This window comes from Quercus robur, chromosome 7, assembly GCF_932294415.1.
Source record: "Quercus robur chromosome 7, dhQueRobu3.1, whole genome shotgun sequence".
Taxonomy (NCBI): Eukaryota; Viridiplantae; Streptophyta; class Magnoliopsida; order Fagales; family Fagaceae; genus Quercus; species Quercus robur.
The window spans coordinates 6,298,911-6,318,736 of NC_065540.1; the positions used below are offsets into that span (position 1 = coordinate 6,298,911).

Sequence of the window (19,826 nt, forward strand, 5' to 3'; positions counted from 1 at the left end):
TAGCCGTAGTCAGGCTGAGGTTGAGACCCAGGCTCGGACGAAGATGGAGAAAGCCTTGGGGTCCCTAAAAAACGATCACCTTAAACTCACGGACGAGTTCAAGGAGTCGGAGAACCGGCGCAAAAGTGCAGAGGCTGGTTTGAAGAGTGCCGAGACCCAGGCGGAGGACCAGCGCAAAGAGCTGTACTCGACACAGATTAACCTCGCCACCGAGAGGCAGGCAGTGCAGGATCTCAAGACTGCTCTGTAAAAAGTCGAGGATGAGCTGAGGCGGGTCAAAGAGGAGGCCCAGCTGATCCGAGAGGCTGCAGAGGCCGAGAAGAATGCTGCTCGCCAACTCGGGGCCGAAGAGACGGAGGCCAGGCTATCCGAGGAGATCCCCGAGGTGTGCAGGGATTACTGCAGTATTTCATGGGCCCATGCTCTCGATGCTGCAGGAGTTCCTGCGGATTCGGCACTAAGACTGCCCGAGAACATCTTCTATCCTCAGGAGATCCGGGATAATCCTAATGACGCCCAAGTGGCTTCAGAGCAGGACCTGGCGGTGCCTGATGCTGTCCTTGTGCTTGATATGGCGAAGGATCCTGCCGCAGACTCTACCATCAAGGTTCCTCCTCCTCAGCCCGAGCAGAAAGAAGACCCTCCTGCTAAGGCTTAGCCTTTTAGGCTTTTGATCTTTGTACTCTTTTTTTTTTTTTTTTTGAATGAAAGTCGTCTTATTTTTCTATTCTTTTGTAAGGACCTCTCTTTCTAATGTACTCGGATTATTAATATAAAATGTTCGTTTTACTTACTATGGATGTATGTCAGTAGCGCTCTTTTTTTTTTTTTTTAAACATTTGCAACGATGTAGATACAGGTAAACGGTCAAAATAAAATGAGTTTTTGGGCTGCGCATTTGAGGGTTGCGATGGCGCTAGACTGCGCGCACGCATTAAAATGATTTCCTTTAAGCAATAATCTCTCAATCTATCATAAGTAATAATTTCCCCTAAGTCAGTGTTCCGAGGAGCCATGCAGGACTGAGGTTCTGTTTAAAACTATGAATAGTTGCCTTAAGTAATAATTTCCCCTAAGTCTGTGGTCCGAGGAGCCATGCAGGACTTAGGTTCTGTTTAAAACTTATAAAAACCGTCATGAGTAATAATTTCCCCTAAGTCTGTGGTCCGAGGAACCATGCAGGACTGAGGTTCTGTTTAAAACTATGAATAGTTGCCTTAAGTAATAATTTCCCCTACGTCTGTGGTCCGAGGAGCCATGCAGGACTTAGGTTCTGTTTAAAACTTATAAAAACCGTCATGAGTAATAATTTCCCCTAAGTTTGTGGTCCGAGGAGCCATGCAGGACTGAGGTTCTGTTTAAAACTATGAATAGTTGCCTTAAGTAATAATTTCCCCTAAGTCTGTGGTCCGAGGAGCCATGCAGGACTTAGGTTCTATTTAAAACTTATAAAAACCGTCATGAGTAATAATTTCCCCTAAGTTTGTGGTCCGAGGAGCCATGCAGGACTGAGGTTCTGTTTAAAACTATGAATAGTTGCCTTAAGTAATAATTTCCCCTAAGTCTGTGGTCCGAGGAGCCATGCAGGACTTAGGTTCTGTTTAAAACTTATAAAAACTGTCATGAGTAATAATTTCCCCTAAGTTTGTGGTCTGAGGAGCCATGCAGGACTTAGGTTCTGTTTAAAACTATGAATAGTTGCCTTAAGTAATAATTTCCCCTAAGTCTGTGGTCCGAGGAGTCATGCAGGACTTAGGTTCTGTTTAAAACTTATAAAAACCGTCATGAGTAATAATTTCCCCTAAGTCTGTGGTCTGAGGAGCCATGCAGGACTTAGGTTCTGTTTAAAACTATGAATAGTTGCCTTAAGTAATAATTTCCCCTAAGTCTGTGGTCCGAGGAGCCATGCAGGACTTAGGTTCTGTTTAAAACTCATAAAAACTGTCATGAGTAATAATTTCCCCTAAGTCTGTGGTCTGAGGAACCATGCAGGACTTAGGTTCTGTTTAAAACTATGAATAGTTGCCTTAAGTAATAATTTCCCCTAAGTTTGTGGTCCGAGGAGCCATGCAGGACTTAGGTTCTGTTTAAAACTTATAAAAACCGTCATGAGTAATAATTTCCCCTAAGTCTGTGGTCTGAGGAGCCATGCAGGACTTAGGTTCTGTTTAAAACTATGAATAGTTGTCAGCAGACCAGCAAGCAGCGGATAGTCATGAAAGAAAACGTATGCTAAGCCATTCTCATTAATAATAATATCTTCTGAGGTTATTTACATTCCATGGTCGAGGTACAGCTTTTTCATCCAAATCTTCTAGGTAGTAGGCGCCTATTCTGGCCACGGATGTGACATGGTATGGTCCCTCCCAATTGGGCCCCAAATTGCCCCAAGAGGGGTTCTTTGCGCTGCCAAGAATCTTCCTCATCACGAGATCACCTGGACCCAGAGGCCGCAGTTTGACGTTAGCATCATACCCTTGTCTCAGTTTCTGGTGATAATAGGCCATATGAATCATCGCTTTTTCCCTTCTTTCTTCAGCTAGGTCCAGACTCCGTTCCAATAACTCGTCGTTATCGTTTGGGGTAAACGATGTAGACCTTAGTGTGGGAAAGTTGTTCTCGATCGGGAGCATCGCCTCAGCCCCATAAGTCATCGAGAAGGGGGTCTCACCGGTCGATCGTCGTGGCGTCATCCGATAAGTCCATAAGACGTGGGGGAGTTCTTCTACCCATCTCCCTTTTGCCTCGTCCAGTCTCTTCTTCAGTCCGTTCACTATGACCTTGTTCACGGCCTCGACCTGCCCATTTCCTTGAGGGTAGGCGGGGGTGGAATATCGGTTAATGATTCCAAACTCGCGGCAATACTCCCTAAAGTTCCTACTGTCGAACTGCAGACCATTGTCGGAAATGAGTGTACGCGGAGTCCCGAAGCGGGTGATGATGTTCTTCCAGATGAATTTTTGGGCGTCCACGTCCCTAATGTTGGCCAAGGGTTCAGCTTCCACCCATTTAGTGAAGTAATCAGTTCCGACTATTATGTATCGCTTGTTCCCCGCAGCTTTGGGGAAAGGTCCGACTATATCAAGGCCCCATTGTGCGAACGGCCATGGGCTAGAGAGGGGGTTGAGGACCCCTCCGGGTTGGTGGATATTCGGGGCGAATCTTTGGCAGTGGTCGCACTTCTTAGCGTATTCTTGGGCCTCTCTATGCATGTTCGGCCACCAGTACCCTTGGGTGAGTGCCCTGTGCGCCAGCGACCTTCCTCCGGTATGGCTTCCGCAAATCCCCTCGTGTAACTCCTCAAGTAAAGACTCGGACTCTTCTGGATGTATGCAGAGTAGGTACGGTCCAGAGTAAGAGCGTCGATATAGTTTGTGGTCCTCTGATAATCAGAAACGAGGAGCGTTCCTGCGTATCTTCTCGGCCTCTAGTTTTTCCTCCGGTAAGATGTCGTTTTGGAGGAAACTCTTTATGGGGTCCATCCAGCTGGAACTTTTTCTGATCTGATGGACTTGAGTCGGGTTTCCGCGGATGAGACTTGCCTGTGATAGATCTTCAACAAGGATCATTCACGGCAGATTATGCGCCGAGGACGTGGCGAGAGTGGCCAGTGAGTCTGCATGGGTGTTTACGCTCCTGGAAATGTGCGTCAAACTGAAGGATTCAAAACTGGTCTGTAGCCATTTAACTTGTCCCAGATACTCTTGCATCCTAGTATCTCGAGCTTCAAACTCGCCCATCACTTGTCCGACTACTAATCTGGAGTTCGAGAATGCTTCTATTATTCTTCCACCCAATCTTTGAACCATCGCTATCCCTTGAAGTAAGGCTTCGTATTCGGCTTCATTGTTCGTAGCCGAGAATCCGAGTCTTAACGATTTCTCAATGGCAGGGCCGTCCGGCGATATTAAAACTATCCCAACTCCTGATCCTCTCTGGTTGGCCGCACCATCCACGTAGACCTTCCAATGCATGGTCCCCCCTGCTGAAATTGCGCCAACCAATTCTCCGCCCAGGTCTTTCTTCTCGGTCATTGTTTCTATAGAGGGCTCAGCAAACTCCGCTACCAAGTCTGCGAGGACCTGTCCTTTGACGGAGGGTCTGGGCATATATTTAATATCAAAGGCCCCCAAAAGAGCACTCCACGTGGCGATCCTTCCTGTGTAGTCAGCGCTTCGAAGCACGGCTCGAAGGGGGAGCTGAGTTAGAACGATGACCGTATGCGCCTGAAAGTAATGAGGAAGCTTCCGGGTTGCATGCACTATCGCCAGAATTTCCTTTTCTAAAGGTAGGTATCGCACCTCGGTCTCATGTAGTGATTTGCTCACATAGTACACCGGTCGCTGCACCCCATTATCATCCCGTATTAGTACCAGGCTTACAGCGTGGGGAGCTACGGCGATGTAGGCAAACAGCACCTCATCTGCCTCAGGACTGGACATGATGGGTGGTCGGGACAGGTAGTCCTTAAGCTGCTGGAAAGCCTGAACGCAATCCTCCGACCATTTGAAATCTTTCCACTTGTTTATCAGGAGGTAAAAAGGCCGACATCGATCCGCCGATCGCGATATGAACCGGTTTAATGCCGCAATCATGCCAGTGAGCTTCTGCACCTCCTTCGGATTTCGAGGAGTCTGTAGGCTGTTGATGGCTTTGATTTGGTCGGGACTTACTTCTATTCCCCTGTGGGTGACCATGTATCCTAGAAATTTCCCAGACCCGACCCCGAACGAACATTTGGAGGCATTCAGCCGCAATCGGTGCTCCCTTAAGATAGCGAAGACTATTCCGAGGTCTTTTACGTGCTCGGACACCCTTTTACTCTTCACAACCATATCGTCTATATAAACCTCAATGATCTTGCCCAGTTGTGGCTCGAACATCCGAGTCATCATCCTTTGGTAGGTTGAACCCGCGTTCTTTAGTCCGAACGGCATCACCTTATAATGATAATTTTCGATGGGCGTCATGAAAGCCGTTTTCTCTTGGTCCTCTAGCGCAAGGGGTATCTGATGATAGCCCTGGAAGGTGTCCAGGAAGCTCATTCGAGGGTGCCCCACGGTTGCATCCACCAATCGATCGATTCGGGGTAGGGGGAATGGGTCCTTGGGGCATGCCTTGTTCAGGTCCGTGAAGTCCACGCAGACCCTCCACTTCCCTGTCTTCTTCCTTACCACCACCGTGTTCGCCAACCATTCGGGATAAAAGACCTCTTTGATAGCCCCTGCTCTTTTCAATTTTGCCACTTCATCTCTTACGGCACTAGCGTGTTCCTTTGAAGGGCGTCGGGGTGGCTGCTTCTTCGGAGTGGAAGAGGGGTTGACGTTCAGGTGGTGACAAATGAGGCTAGGATCAACTCCCGGGGCGTCGTAGGCATCCCATGCGAATACGTCGACATTTTCTCTGAGAAATCCGACCAGTTCCTCCTTTTCTTGAGAGGGCAATTTGGAGCCGACCTGAAAGAATTTCTCCGGGTCATCGTTGACAGTAATCTTATCTAAACTTTCACACCTTATCTCCTCGGCCATCCCATCGTCTTGCCTTTCCGAGGAGGTTGATTGCTATAAGCTCTCCGGGACCGAGGACTCGACTAAGGGCTGATGTAAAATGGCGGCCACCATACACTTCCTGGCCACGGCCTGATCTCCTCGGATCTCTTCTACTTGTCCTTTGGATGGGTATTTTACTTTTTGGTGAAGCGTGGAGGTCACGGCCTTTAGGGCGTGGATCCATGGCCTTGCAACTATCGCAGTGTAGGGTGAATAAGCGTCGACCACGATAAAATTCACCTCCACCACTTCCGCCCCAGTCTGTACGGGTAGTCGGATTTGCCCCTTTGGCGTAACAATCCTTCCCTCGAAGCTGAGAAGGGGGGAGTCGTAAGCTGTCAAATCTTCCGGCTTCAAGTTCAGCCCCTTGTATAGGTCAGGGTACATTATTTCCACCGCACTTCCTGAGTCTACTAACACCCTTTTCACATCGAAGCCCCCAATCTGCAATGTGACCACCAAGGCATCATCGTGAGGTTGAACAGTTCCTCTCTTATCCTCATCCGAGAATCCCAGTATCAAGGAGCTTCCCTTTTTTGGCCTTTTGGGCTCCCTTGGCCTGCCCTCGGAGGGGAGGCGATCAACAGCTAATACCCTGGGGATGGGTGGCCCAGTTCTTCCTGGTGCAGCGAGGATGACATGTATCGTCCCGGTGGGGGGTCTTAAATACACGTCCCTTCGAGGCTCTTGTGCTGCTTGGCCGGGATGGCCACTCGATGGGTGCAGCAGGTGACGTAACTTTCCTTCTCGGACCAATTGATCTAGGTGATTCCACAGATTCCTGTAGTCCTCAGTAGTATGCCCATGGTCCTGATGATAGTGGCAGTACAGGTTCTGGTTACATTTGGAAGGATCTCCAGCCATCTTTCCCGGCCACCTGAAATTGGGTTCATCCCTTACTTTTTCCAGTACCTGTTGTACTGGCTCTTTGAATACGACATTCACTGTTTGCGGGTTGCTCTGCCCAGCCTGTCGCGGAAAATCTCTCCTCGGCTGACCAGGAATGTGACGTTCCGTCCTGAAATCACTTGCTTTGGGGGGGATAACCTTCTCCTTTCCCCTCCCTTGCAGCTGATCTTCCTCTACTCTTTTGTATTTGTCGATCCTATCCATTAGCTGTTGGACGTCAGTAACTGGTTTTCCGGTGAGGGATTTCCTTAAGCCATGCTCGGTGGGGAAACCGCTTTTGAACGTGCTGATAGCAACATTATCATGGTTGTCATCCAAATTGTTATACACCTCCCAATACCTATCCGAGTACGCTTTCAGAGTTTCTCCTTCGTGCATGGATAAGGATAGTAGCGAACTGAGAGGTCGAGGGACTCTGGTGTTTGTAATAAAACGGGAGCAAAAAGCTTGAGTGAGCTGCTTGTAGGAGCCTACGGAGTTTGTCTTCAGGCTGTTGAACCACCTCATTGCCATCGATCCCAAGCTGGATGGGAAGATTTTGCACATTAGGGTTTCGTTTTGCGAATAAATCGTCATTTTCTGGTTAAACTGACTCACGTGCTCTATCGGATCTGCTCTGCCGTTATAGATGGCGAACGCCGGTTGGTTGAAGCGTCTTGGCAGCTTAGCCCCTTCGATTCTATTCGTGAAGGGTGACCTTGAGACCTGATCCAGCGCCTTCTTCATGGCGTCGTTCCCCGAACCTTTGCTGGATGGGCTCTCATACTTCCGTACAGGGCGTGGTTCCTTTTCGTAAGAAAAGGTTTCACTTGGGGGGGTCCTTGACCTTTGTCTGTAACTCACGTCCTCCACGTTAGAAGACTCGCCTGAGTCAGAGGGAGATCGTCTTCACTGCACACGTCGTAACTTCCTTTTTAGGTCATCTATCTCTCGCTACATGGCCTGGTGACTATTTCGCCTCTGAGACACGTGACTTCCTATCTGAGTGTGACTCTGGCTCGTCCGGATAGTATGCACACTTCCCTCACGATTCCCCCTGCCGCCTGGGTTGGTTGGGTTATTTTGCCTCTGGGACTCGACGGGTTGTGTCCGTTGGGAGTTAGCTTGGTGAGGATCCTCCTGGTGCGGATCTAGTTCTGCCATGCTCGACCGTTGCACTAGCTGATGCCTTAGTTCTCCCCACAGACGGCGCCAATTGTAGTTGCACGATTTTCCTGACCCAACTTCTACTGATCAGGCTTTGGCCCAAAGCACAACCCACAATAAATATTTGTAGAGGATGGGTCAAAGAACTTAGCCTCAGTGAAACTATTCGGTCTGATACATGGACAGTATTGATTGCAAAAAATAAAAACACAAGAATGAATCTCTCCTGTATGATTCTATTTCTTCAGTTCTTAATACAGTTTTTCCGTCCCCTTCTTTGAGGGACTCCACTATATTATATAGTTCTCCTCCTCTCATCTCAACCTTACACCTGTTGATCATCTAAGCATCTACTTGAGCACCTGTCACATCAGCCGCCCTCATCACTCCCTTTGTGAGTTGCAGAGGCCAAGGTGGTACTGTTCAGGGGTCCTGTCCTCATTAATGCGGCCAAGAGGGTGGCTGGGGCGCAATTAATGTGGTGGTAGCTTTCCATGAGATATTTTGGATTTTATTCATTTTATATGTTGGGAGGATGAACTGAAATGGCTGGGGAGAGTTCCTCGTCTGAGCCTCGTGATGTCCGAGGAGGAGTTACTCCTCGGAAAGGTTTCCTTGGCGTTATTGGGATTGAGTAATGCTTCATATGTGGTTTCTCTTCGGGCAGGACGCTCCTCGGACGGGCCTGAATTTGGAATAGCCCATTATTTTTGGGCCGGGCCCCACAGTCGTCATTCACACACCTAAGCCTAGCTCTTTGGCCCACTCTCTACAAATTCATTGTATTGGGCTCACTGGTCCAAGGTTCTGAGCATCTTGAACTTGGCCTGAGAAAACGTGTCCCTACATATTCATTATAAATTTGGAATACAATTCAATTAATGACTAATTTAATCATCACTTATGTAATAATATTTAACAAACTTGCTAAATAAATTAAATTAACATGTGTTTATAACATACACATTCAAATTGATTAAACTCAAAGGTGATAATACATGACAAATTACCTAAAGTAATAATTTATTTTCACATATTCATCATCTTGTCTAATCAACTTTATCTAAGTCAATGTTATCATCATATTCATCATTTTGCAAATTTATTTCTTTGTTAAGATTTGATTCATCATCATCATCAATGTTTACTATTTCTTCTTGTTCTTTTATTTTAATCATTTTTTTATATATATTTCTTCTTGGTAGTATAGCTTCTTAGACTTATAAAAATAGTGACAAAATAAAAATAATTATATTGTCAATTTATAACTTATTCATAGAATAGAAAATAAATTTGCAAATATGAAAGCGAAGTGTAAGTGTGCAGTCCAAATTTTGTAAGAGAGAGGGAAAAAAATTATGTACATGTTATCTAATTGGGCTAAATTAAGTGACATAATAATTTTGTGTTAAAAACAAGTCTAACAACATGATGGATTAAAAAAAACACACATACAAATTTTAAATAAAAAAAATACATTTTAAATCATATGTCTATGTATTGTATGATACACATTTCTGTCTCGTATGATTCATGAGCACTTTCGATATGCTCTTACGACGCGAAACATTTTTGTACAAAATGATATGTATCATACAATATGTATTGAGTATCGTATGATATTGATGACTATGCCAATCTTACCAATTGTAAATTACAATTGGTAATATGTATCAATAATCAAATCAGTAAATATGACTTTGTATCCACATCTCGCCTCATATTAGTAAGTATTTATTATAGACTACTACTGATATAGAGTATCTAAATTATACAAAATTAGTTTAGCAAAAAAAATTATACAAAATTTTAAAAATATATGTTTTTTATGGATAATTTTGTAATTTTATTAATTATTAAATGTACAAAAGTAATTATCAATTTCTTTTCCTAATAAAAGTGGATCTTATGCTTCTTTATCCAATCCATGAAACCCCTCCATCAGTCCTAAGTATGATTTTGATTTTTATAATTTTGGATTCATTTAAGTTGATTATGTATTTTTAGGGTTTAATTGATGTAATTAGTAGTTGAATGACTAAGTTGACACAATTAACATTTGATGAACCAAATTTAACACTACCCTATAGTTGAGGAATAAATTTGTAATTTAGTCTCCTTTTTTTTTTTTTTAAATTTTTTATCGTGTTAACGTAAGTATTAAGGGCTCTTTTAGTGTATGATTACTCCTCGAGTGAATGTAACCCCTGTGTCCCATGCACATTGAATAATTACAAAAACTAATCCCTTAGGGGTAGCCCCTTGTGATGATTTTAATTACAAATACAAATTCTAATTAAAGTTTAGCAATCCCAATTAGGCTAGATTATGGTTGGGTTAAGATTATCTAACAAAGTGTGTTTTTACATTTGATTAGTGCTTTCAATCTAGTTATGGTTTTAAGCAAGATGACTTGTATTAAATGTAATTATGATTTATAATTGGGGTTGTCACTTTGTTTTTTAATAGATATAATAAAATTTCAACCTACAACATTCATTTCAGGATGATTGTTTTCTATCATCAGGCTAAGAGCCTAAGACACCAATTGGTTTTTGGTGTTGGTAGGGTTCAAACCTTAGATTTCTTATTCGACGACAAGAGATTTTACTAGTTGAGCCAACTAGACATTATTATGTAATTTTTGAGAATATCAAAGATTTTTTTTTGAGAAAGAACTTGGAAAATTTTATTAGAAAACTTCAGCCAACATTGGCTTCCAATATAGAATGAAGGTGTGAAGGAACATCTTCCATCCACATCATGTACCTACTAACATGTCTAACATGTTTAGCTAGGGTATGAGCAACAGAATTACCAATACAACAAACATGAGAAAATGAAGTATGGTTGGCTTCTATCATATTCTTTGCTGACTCAAGAATATGTCCAAACGAAGAAAGGGATCTCTCTTCACTTCACAAGGACTTGATTACCAATTCTGAGTCGCCTTCAAGAATAATGGGTAACTCATTAAGTAGGATTGTGTTTAAATTTGCTAGTCCATGTTCAACCAAGATCTATTCTTATATAGGGTTAACGTCGTCTTCTATAAATTTGTTGCATCATCTTACGTGGAATGCCAACCAAGAGCTATTCAATCTTTTCTCTTGGTGTATCATCTGTTCACTCTCACTTCAAAATATGGATTTTTTTTTTTATCAATATTGTATGACAATGGCAATTGTGACACAATACAAACTAAGTTGAGACACATAAGCCTTGAGAGACTAAATTGACAAAGTTAATAGTTGATGGACCAAATTTAACTTTATCACGTAATTGTCTGACCAATTTAGTAATCTAGCTTTAAAAAGCATTTCACATGAATGACTCTCAACTTGAAGCCAGAACTGAATGTTTTTCTTTCAAACAAATCAATTCATAACTTTAATAATTTAATTTACTTGATTATTCTCAGCTCAATTAAAATTTCAGTCGATTAAAGGTTCAAAACCACACTTAATATTATTCTAGTCAATTTGCTTATGAATTCCCCCCCCCCCCCCCTTTTTTTTTTCTGAGTAGAAGAAGAGAAGAATGAGTTCCCCTATTTAGCGTAACAATATAATACTTGCTGCTTTTGCAAAACTACAAAGTTATGTTTTGTTTTTTGTTTTTTGTTTTTTTGTTGTTGTTGTTTATGATCGTGTAATTGTAATTGATGAATCATTAAGTAATGTTTGAGGTGGCAAGCTATTAATGGTAGATGATAAAATAGTGTGAGTAATAGGTTTATATTATAATATTTATGAGAATCACTATTAACAAAATGGTTGCATTACATATATGATATGCCCACCTCAAAGGAAAACCAAAATCGCTGGTGGAAAATTTCAAATTTCCCTCCCGTAAGGACAAAAAAAGGCACTATGCATTAGCATCCAAATATGCAAAAAGAGACTTATTTCACATACTTAAAGAACTACTTTATTTATTTTATAATAATATTTTACAAATCACCCAATTTCCCATTTCTTATTTTTCAGCCCTACTTTTTTAATAAATAAACCTTTCAAACTTTTCATATATCTCTATATTTAGTGTGAATTTTGAAAATTCAACCATTGGATTGCATGTTCTTATTAGAGCATTCGCATTTGGAAAAGCTATCCTATTTTATTTTACCATCTCAAAAAGCTACTTTATCATTTACACCATACAATTTTACAACACACCCAACATCTCAACTTTTATTTTTTCATACAACACATTAAAATAATATATCTATACAATAAAATAATATATCCCAAAACCATATCTATTCTCTCCCATCTCTCTCCTCTCTCTAATTTTTACCTCTTCCTCTGTCTTTCTTCGATTGAAACTACTTGTACCACCACCGACTCCATCGTCCAAAAAGGCTACATTACTCAAACAAACCACCCCTGCCTCATTGCCCATCACCCATCACCCACCACCCACCACCGCCAAAACAAAACCCACAAATGACCAACAAAAACCCAGCAAAATCGAACCCACACCAATCCAATAATATCACCAAAATCTCTGTTTCTCTCTCTCTCTCTCTCAACCACCCACCACAGTTACCACCACCACACCATCACCACACCACCACCAAACCAACCAATTCGAATCTAAAATCCAAAGTCCACGACCCATCCGATCTCCATTGCTCGATCAAAACCCACGAACCACGCCGACCTCCACCGCCATGACCCACGACCCACTTAACAAAACCCACGCGGATCCCGACCCACAGACAAAACCCACACCGATCTTGACGATCTCGACCCACTCGATCAACCACCACGCCAATCTCGACCCATTCCACTAGGACAACGCCGCCAAACCACCAAATAACGCTGGACCCATGATCATGCCAAAAAAAATGAACCACTGTGAGAGAGATGTGAGACCGATAATGTTATGGAGAGAGAGAAGATGAGACAACGAAGAGAGAGAAAGTGGTAGATATTTATAGGTGAGAATAAAAAATTATTATTTTGTTTTACAATGTTGCTACAACACCATCGTAAATTTACGATGATACTGTAATAATATTGCAAATTTTTTTAAGATATCAGGCCAATACAAGGCCAAATGCTAGGGCCTTTTAGTGTAAAGATACTAAAATTTGCTTACATATGCTATTTGCCAAGCCAATTGTAAATGTTATTATGTTCTTATATTTTTTATACTTGTAAAATTTTAATAAGATCAAAAATCAATTATTATATTATCAAACAAATTTTAAATTTTTGTAATCTAAAAAAATGGTGTATAAAAAATATTTTATTATTAATTTTTTTTTTAGGGTGATATAAAAAATAAATTTAATGATCCGAATAACGTCACAAAATTTGATATGACCCAAGATAGATTTGTTTGTTCCACTCTGTTTCTATCTCTTTCTCCAAAACAATCCAAACAACACATCCTAGGTATTGCGCGGTGAGCAATTGCTTTAATCCTAGCCATTCAATTGATCTAATGCTCAAGAATTGGACAGCTCAATCAAACACATCAGCGATCCGTGTGAGCCCTCATTTTCCTCTGCTCTTTCAATTTCTCCTCTCTCTCTCTCTTCTTTACGCTTACCCCTGTTCCTATTCAAAAATTTCAGAAACTCTCTCTGACTCTCTCTCTTCCAGCCGAACATGCCTCAGAATCTCTCATGCCTCAAAACCAGTGATGCTCCGGTTACCTCTCCACCGAAGAATGAATGTGAACCAGGTTGAAACATGTGAGTGCTTGTCCTAATGATGTTTGATTGATGATTTCAGGTAGCAAATTTTGTGTGTGGTGTTTTGATGAATATTTATGTGTTTGTCAATGTTAAAGATTGGATTTTTATGTAAACAAAGATAATTATAGGTGTCAAGGTGTTAATGTCTGGTTTACGTTTTTGAATCCGACTATCTGAGCTTACTATTGCTTCTCCCGATAATGAAGTGATTGCTAGATGATAATGTTGTGTGTGTGTATATATCTGTATGTATGTATTGTTTATCAACTATTTGACCTCACATACATTTGTTTCTACCTATTGATAATTATTCTTGTAAAACTCCCATTGAAGTAGAAAATATTTGAAATACATACGTCATCTGAATTCAAATTAATATATTGGGGCCAGCTGACAATAGTGCCAATTGTAGTAGGGATGTCCATATGGTTCTCATTTCTCAGTAGATTGATAATGTTATAAATAAAAAATGATCGTAATGATATCTATGCTTGGTTATCAACTACAGGTTTAAACGTTTGCTATAAAATCTTGAATGAACTATATCTAAGTGTGTTAATACCCATTGAGATCTCTATCTGCATGGTATCTTTGTCTGGAAATTTATGAGCTAAAACATGAAATCCCTCTTGAGCTTCCTTTTTATTGAATGTAAACATCATTGTCTGTTGTGGCACACACCAATGCTATGCATATAACAAATTTCTATTATGTTACTTGTGAGTGAGTGTGTGTCAATGGCCAAGGACTGGCTGGTGGAGATTTTGTTAGGTTGTGTCATCTGATGGTGATGTTTGGTTGTTGGGTTTATCGGTTCCTTGTGTTATATTTTTGTTTTCATTTCATGAGTTTCAAGGGGAAAAAAAATATCTTGTTTCTTGAGATTGTTTATCTAGCATATAAATTCATCTAGATTTCAGCTGCTCATCCAAAAAAAAAAAAAAAAAAAGTGATTATAGAACTGGTATTATGATATTTTTTCCCCTATCCTTGATTTCTTTGCCAAAGGTCATCCACTTCAAAGAAGTTTCATTGGAATTTTTTTGCTTGATTTCTTTACAAATAATCAACTTCATTGGAATTTAACAATTTGGTTTGAGTTTAAGATTATAGAAAACAACATAGGGAAGCTTAGAAACACATGAATTTAACAATTTCTTGGTTTTCTAAGATTTACCCGTTACCTGGTTTGGGTTTAATATAATCCCTTTTGTATTGTGGTTTGGGATTGGTAGTAGTTCCTTATTTTGTTTATTTTTTATTTTTTTTTTGGAAATGCACAAAAATTGTTTGTGAAAATAAGTTAATAATTATTAGAAACTTTGAAGCTTAATGCTTAAGCCATTTTATATGCAAGATTTGCAGTTTTCAGGGAATTCATCAAGTTGATAAATATTCCGAGCTACTCTCCAAATGGGCTGATTCCATTAACTTTCCACTCACAGAAGAGATGTGAATTGAGGCAAGGAACAGAGTACAGGAAATCTTTCTAGTTTACCATGCCATCAAGGAGGGATTAAACTTTAATTAGGATTTGTATTTGTAATTAAAATCATCACAAGGGGCTACCCCTAAGGGATTAGTTTTTGTAATTATTCAATGTGCATGGGACACGGGTTATATTCACTCGAGGAGTAATCATGCACTCTAAGGGCCCTTGATACTTACGTTAGCATGATAATTTTTTTTAAAAAAAAGACTAAATTACAAATTTATTCCTCAACTATAGGGTAGTGTTAAATTTGGTTAATCAAATATTAGTTGTGTCAACTTAGTCATTCAACTACTAATTACATCAATTAAACCCTAAAAATACATAATCAATTTAAATGAATCCAAAATTATAAAAATCAAAATCATACTTAGGACTGATGGACGGGTTTCATGGATTGGATAAAGGAGCATAAGATCCATTTTTATTAGGAAAAAAATTGATAATTACTTTTGTACATTTAATAATTAATAAAATTACAAAATTATCCAAAAAAAACATATATTTTTAAAATTTTGAATAATTTTTTTTGCTAAACTAATTTTGTATAATTTAGATACTCTATATCTTTTTTTTTTGGTTAGATTAGATACTCTATATCAGTAGTAGTCTATAATAAATACATACTAATATGAGGCGAGATGTGAATATAGAGTCATCATATTTACTGATTTGATTATTGATACATATTACCAATTGTAATTTACCGAAACTTAAAGCAGGCGGCCGATTTAAACACATAACCACCAATTCAAACCCACCTAGCCATCACAATCTAAACCCAGCCAATCCATTATCGTCGCTAACTCGCCTCCACCACTGCCTATTACCCACCAGGCCACCACCGCCACCACCACCACCACCAAACAGCCACAAACACAGTAAATCCAGATTAACAAACATGTCCCACATACAAATCGACGGACAATCATGGTCTTCGTTGCTCTTTGGGCTTTGGTTTCAGAGAGAGAGAGAGAGAGAGAGAGAGAGAGAGAGAGAGGGGGGGCGAAGGATGATAGAGGGGATAGAGGTGAGATTTACTGATCGATTGATTGACTCCAATAACCATCCATGAAATGTTAAAGGTTTTTTTATCATTCACACTCTTTACATATATGTCTGTGTATGTATTTAGGTTTTGGTATTTGTTTTGGAGGGTCTTGTGATGATTGATATCGTATAGGTTTGTGTTGTGTTGGATCAAAGCCCAGCTTCATGTCTTAACAAAGTGAACTAGAACGAGATGATAAAAATGGGTGACGAAGTCTCCAAACTAGCTACCATGAGTATTCTACTCTTTTCTTTATTCCATTTTCTTTTTTCCACAATCTTCTTTAATCTACTCTCTCAGTATTTGAACTTGTTATACTTCCATGTGATTTTGGTGAAATGACTTCTGTTGATTTGGACATCCTTAGTCACTTGTGATTAGTATTGATTTTGGTGAAATGGATCTTCTTTGTTTGTTTTGAAAGTATGAATATATAAATTTTGCAGGGAAAAAAAAGTAAAAAAGGAGTTTCATAATCATTCATTGTTGCTGTTGAGATGTTTAGATACTAATTGCAATTGTTCTATTTACAAAACAATTTCATATTGTGTTTCAGAAGATACCAACAATTGTCTTACTCTGATAAATTAAATAATTTTAGCTGCCTAAATGTAATGATTTCAAGTTTGAAGATATATACTGTTTGAACAACTTTTGAGAATTGAGGACTTAAGTACAACTTGAATTTTTAAAGATATTGTTAGGCTTTTAATTTAACAAAATAATAAATTAGCCACAAAAAAAAAAAGAAAAAAAAAAGAGAAAGAATTTCTCTACCTCACCTGATATGTAGCCATGAAGAAATAACTAACTACACCACCCAGACATTGCTATTATTTTTAATAAATTTTCAATGATCAAATTATTTCTTTTTGCTGAATAGTTGAACTGTGCATATACACTCACTTGCAAATTTTCTGGCAGGCACACAGAATCATGGACAGCCAAGTACACTCACTTGCCTTTTCTAGACTCCATTTGTTTTAGCTCTGTTTTATATGAAAATGGGCTTATGTAGATTACTTTTTATGATGTAAACTGTTTTGTATTGAGAGAAACAGAACCTTAAGAGAAATGTTGGGTTAATTTGGTATTGGAAGATGCATTGTACAAGCTGAGTTCCATACTAAATATTTGATGCATACACAATGGCAAATTGTTGGGTTTAGTGCATTATGTTTTAAAAAACTGGATTTGCGTTGGTGTATATGTTTCTCATTTTCTTTCTTCCTAACTGTAAAGAAGTGACTTCTGCAAATTTTGGATTTCCAGATACCATCTATTGCTATTCTATAGTATACATGTCAAGTCTTAGGGGTAATACTAGCTTTACTTGAAGATCCAGATGAATCCGTTCAATTAACTGCAGTTTCATGCTTACTCATGGTGAATTCCCTTCTTTGTGTTTGTTTCATAAAATAATGTTGGAGATTACATGTTTATTTATCTTGTACCTCAAAATGTCCTAATCAAACTAATATCTTATATGTTAAATAACCTAAGCTAACATCAATATAGCACCACAACAATTCACCATTTCCATGTGTAAGAACAGGTTATATACTAGTTAAAAATAATGTTGAAACTTAAAACCAATTGGCTGCAAAGTTTGCATAATAAATAAAAATAAAAGTTGCAAATTTCCATGTTTGAAAGCAAAATGTTTACAATAAAATAATTAATTAAAAAAAAAAAAAAAACTAAAAACTAAACTAGAGATATAACCAATGCATAGTAAAAATAAACTAAACTTTTGTGAAGTTCTTTCCATCTAGAATAAGCTTCTTTGTAAGTCGTCAACCTCTATAATTCTTCTTCTCACCATTTAAACCCTTTATCCAAATCTATGTAATTGGGTTTAATCCAAGTGCATCCGCTTAGTTCTCTTCCGAGGGATATACTCTTACTTGAATAATCACTAAAACAGGAGTGGTACTTCTTAGTTTGGAGAGAGTAGAATATGTTATTGTTGTCTAGAACATTTGGCAAGTAAATCTTATTACTCATACCTTCTGCCACAGCCAATTCTGAAAAAGAACTATAGGAACTAACATATAGCATTTTATTTCCAATATTTGTCACTTTATGCCATTTCATCCTTGTCCCAATTGAGGAGAGATTCAATGAGTAAATTTGAATACTTGGCTCAATATCATTAAGCTCAAATATTGCAAAAAGCTTACCATCACTTTCCAACAAATAACTATTGCATGAATAATCTAAGTATTCCGGAGGAGTAAAATAGGAAAGATATTTCCATCGGCATTTGTACTGATTAGGGTGAGTCAAGTATTCATGCGGATCAAATACTCCCACTTCAACTGGGAGACCGGCCTCTCGTAGACCCAACCAATAGCAACGGTCTTTATATAGTAGGGGATTCCCATTACCAAGAGGCTGAAAACGCTCTGTAAATTCACACAAAGTCCAAGCCACTTCACCACGCCTAATGATGCCGAATTTGGATCCATTAGATATGATTGCAATAACAAAACAGTTAATAGAAGTTGGGGGAGAAGAAAAACTCATTGATTTAAATTCTCCCTTGCAAGGATAACTTGGGAGTTCTATTTTAACCCTATCAAAGGGATGGAAGAAAAAGACACTTCCATCCTTTTTAGACAAAAGAAGCCATCCGTACTTTGAATATCGGATAGATGCATCTTGTAACTCTGGAATATCCATTTGATAACTGCCATTATCATGCATTGGATGAAAGAATGTGCATTTGTGAATATCCAATTGCATTAAACATGGAGAATGAGAATATGAGGGATCCAATAATGGTCGAAGTGGACTCATAGGACTACTTAATCGCCATGATTTGCAAATGGCACGAAAAGTACTCAAGTCTCTGAGAATGAGGCGTGCTGAAAATTGACAAAGAAGATGAAATGGAAGCTCAGACCATGATCTGTCTAGCAATTCTTCCTTCTTTTTCTCACAAAGAAGATCTAATGAAAACTCAGAACATGATCCATCAAGCTCTACTTCATTTAGACTAAGAAGATGAAATGGAAGCTTAGACCATAATCCATCTAGCTCTTCTTCCTTCTCTTTCTCTTCCTCTTGCTTGAAAGATTGAACAATATTTTCTATCATATATTTGGAAGATATATGGTTGTCCTGTATTGAATTTAATAGGGAGGAAACAAATAAGAAAAATTATTCAAACTCGACCAAACAATGAAATAAAGTAATTCTTTACAACCATGAAATACGAATAGACGACATGAACAATATATATTTAGATTGTAGACTCTAAAAGAGTCTGGGGATCAATTTAGCAATATGATACAATAAAAACAATAATCCTGCTCCCTCCCCTTAAAACTGATGATGATATTTATTAAAAATACATTACAAAAAGAGTTTTAACTAGTACACTGCATGGTAGAATAATTATTGATATAAAAATAAATAAATAAACGATGGTAAATACCAAAAGAATAAATAACTATGGTTTCTGATTTCTTTGAAAAAATAATGTCTATAAAACAATAAATCAACAACAAAATTTATAAGAAAAGAAAAGGTACCATCTTCGGTTGAGGGTAGTGCGGCGAAGGACACAAAGGGTTGAAGAGCGCGATGGAGCTGTGCGTGTGATCCTTAGTTGAGGGAAAAAAAGAAGAAAAAGGGCCTCTATATATAAACAATAGAATCAGCTTAATTTTGGAGGGGTTTTTTATATTACAACCTTGAGTCGGTTAGGTCCAAATTCCAATACGATTTCAATTAGTAATAGTAAACCCAGTTACAATTGATCTAGGATTAGGATATCCTAATCCTAATAAATCTAGGATGAGGAAATCCCAGAGTCCAAGTAAACATCGTGTATATATAGACTCGTTAACCTAGCAACATGAGCTCACGAACAAAAAGAAAAACTTACAAGCGAAACCAAGGGCGCTCCTCAAGTCGAATTAGACTTTCATCTATAAGAATATTCGCTCAACCACTGTGTCC

At 39.1% G+C, this 19,826-nt stretch overlaps 1 protein-coding gene and 1 long non-coding RNA gene across 2 annotated transcripts; one reads left to right on the forward strand and one right to left on the reverse strand.

Moving 5' to 3' along the window:
- The first annotated feature begins 15,811 nt into the window (after nt 1–15,811).
- On the forward strand, nt 15,812–17,064 carry LOC126691932 (uncharacterized). Its single transcript, XR_007644898.1, has 2 exons — nt 15,812–16,092; nt 16,782–17,064. It is a non-coding gene; the product is annotated as an uncharacterized LOC126691932 (long non-coding RNA).
- Nucleotides 17,065–17,675: 611 nt separating this feature from the next.
- LOC126690948 (F-box/kelch-repeat protein At1g57790-like) lies at nt 17,676–18,959 on the reverse strand. The gene has a single exon (XM_050386047.1). It carries the CDS (start codon nt 18,957–18,959, stop codon nt 17,676–17,678), a length of 1,284 nt encoding a protein of 427 aa, XP_050242004.1.
- Between the last annotated feature and the right edge of the window lie 867 nt (nt 18,960–19,826).

Excerpts from the sequence above, each read along its gene's own strand:
- LOC126690948 (XM_050386047.1), bottom strand. The coding sequence starts at position 18,959 with ATGATAGAAAATATTGTTCAATCTTTCAAGCAAGAGGAAGAGAAAGAG.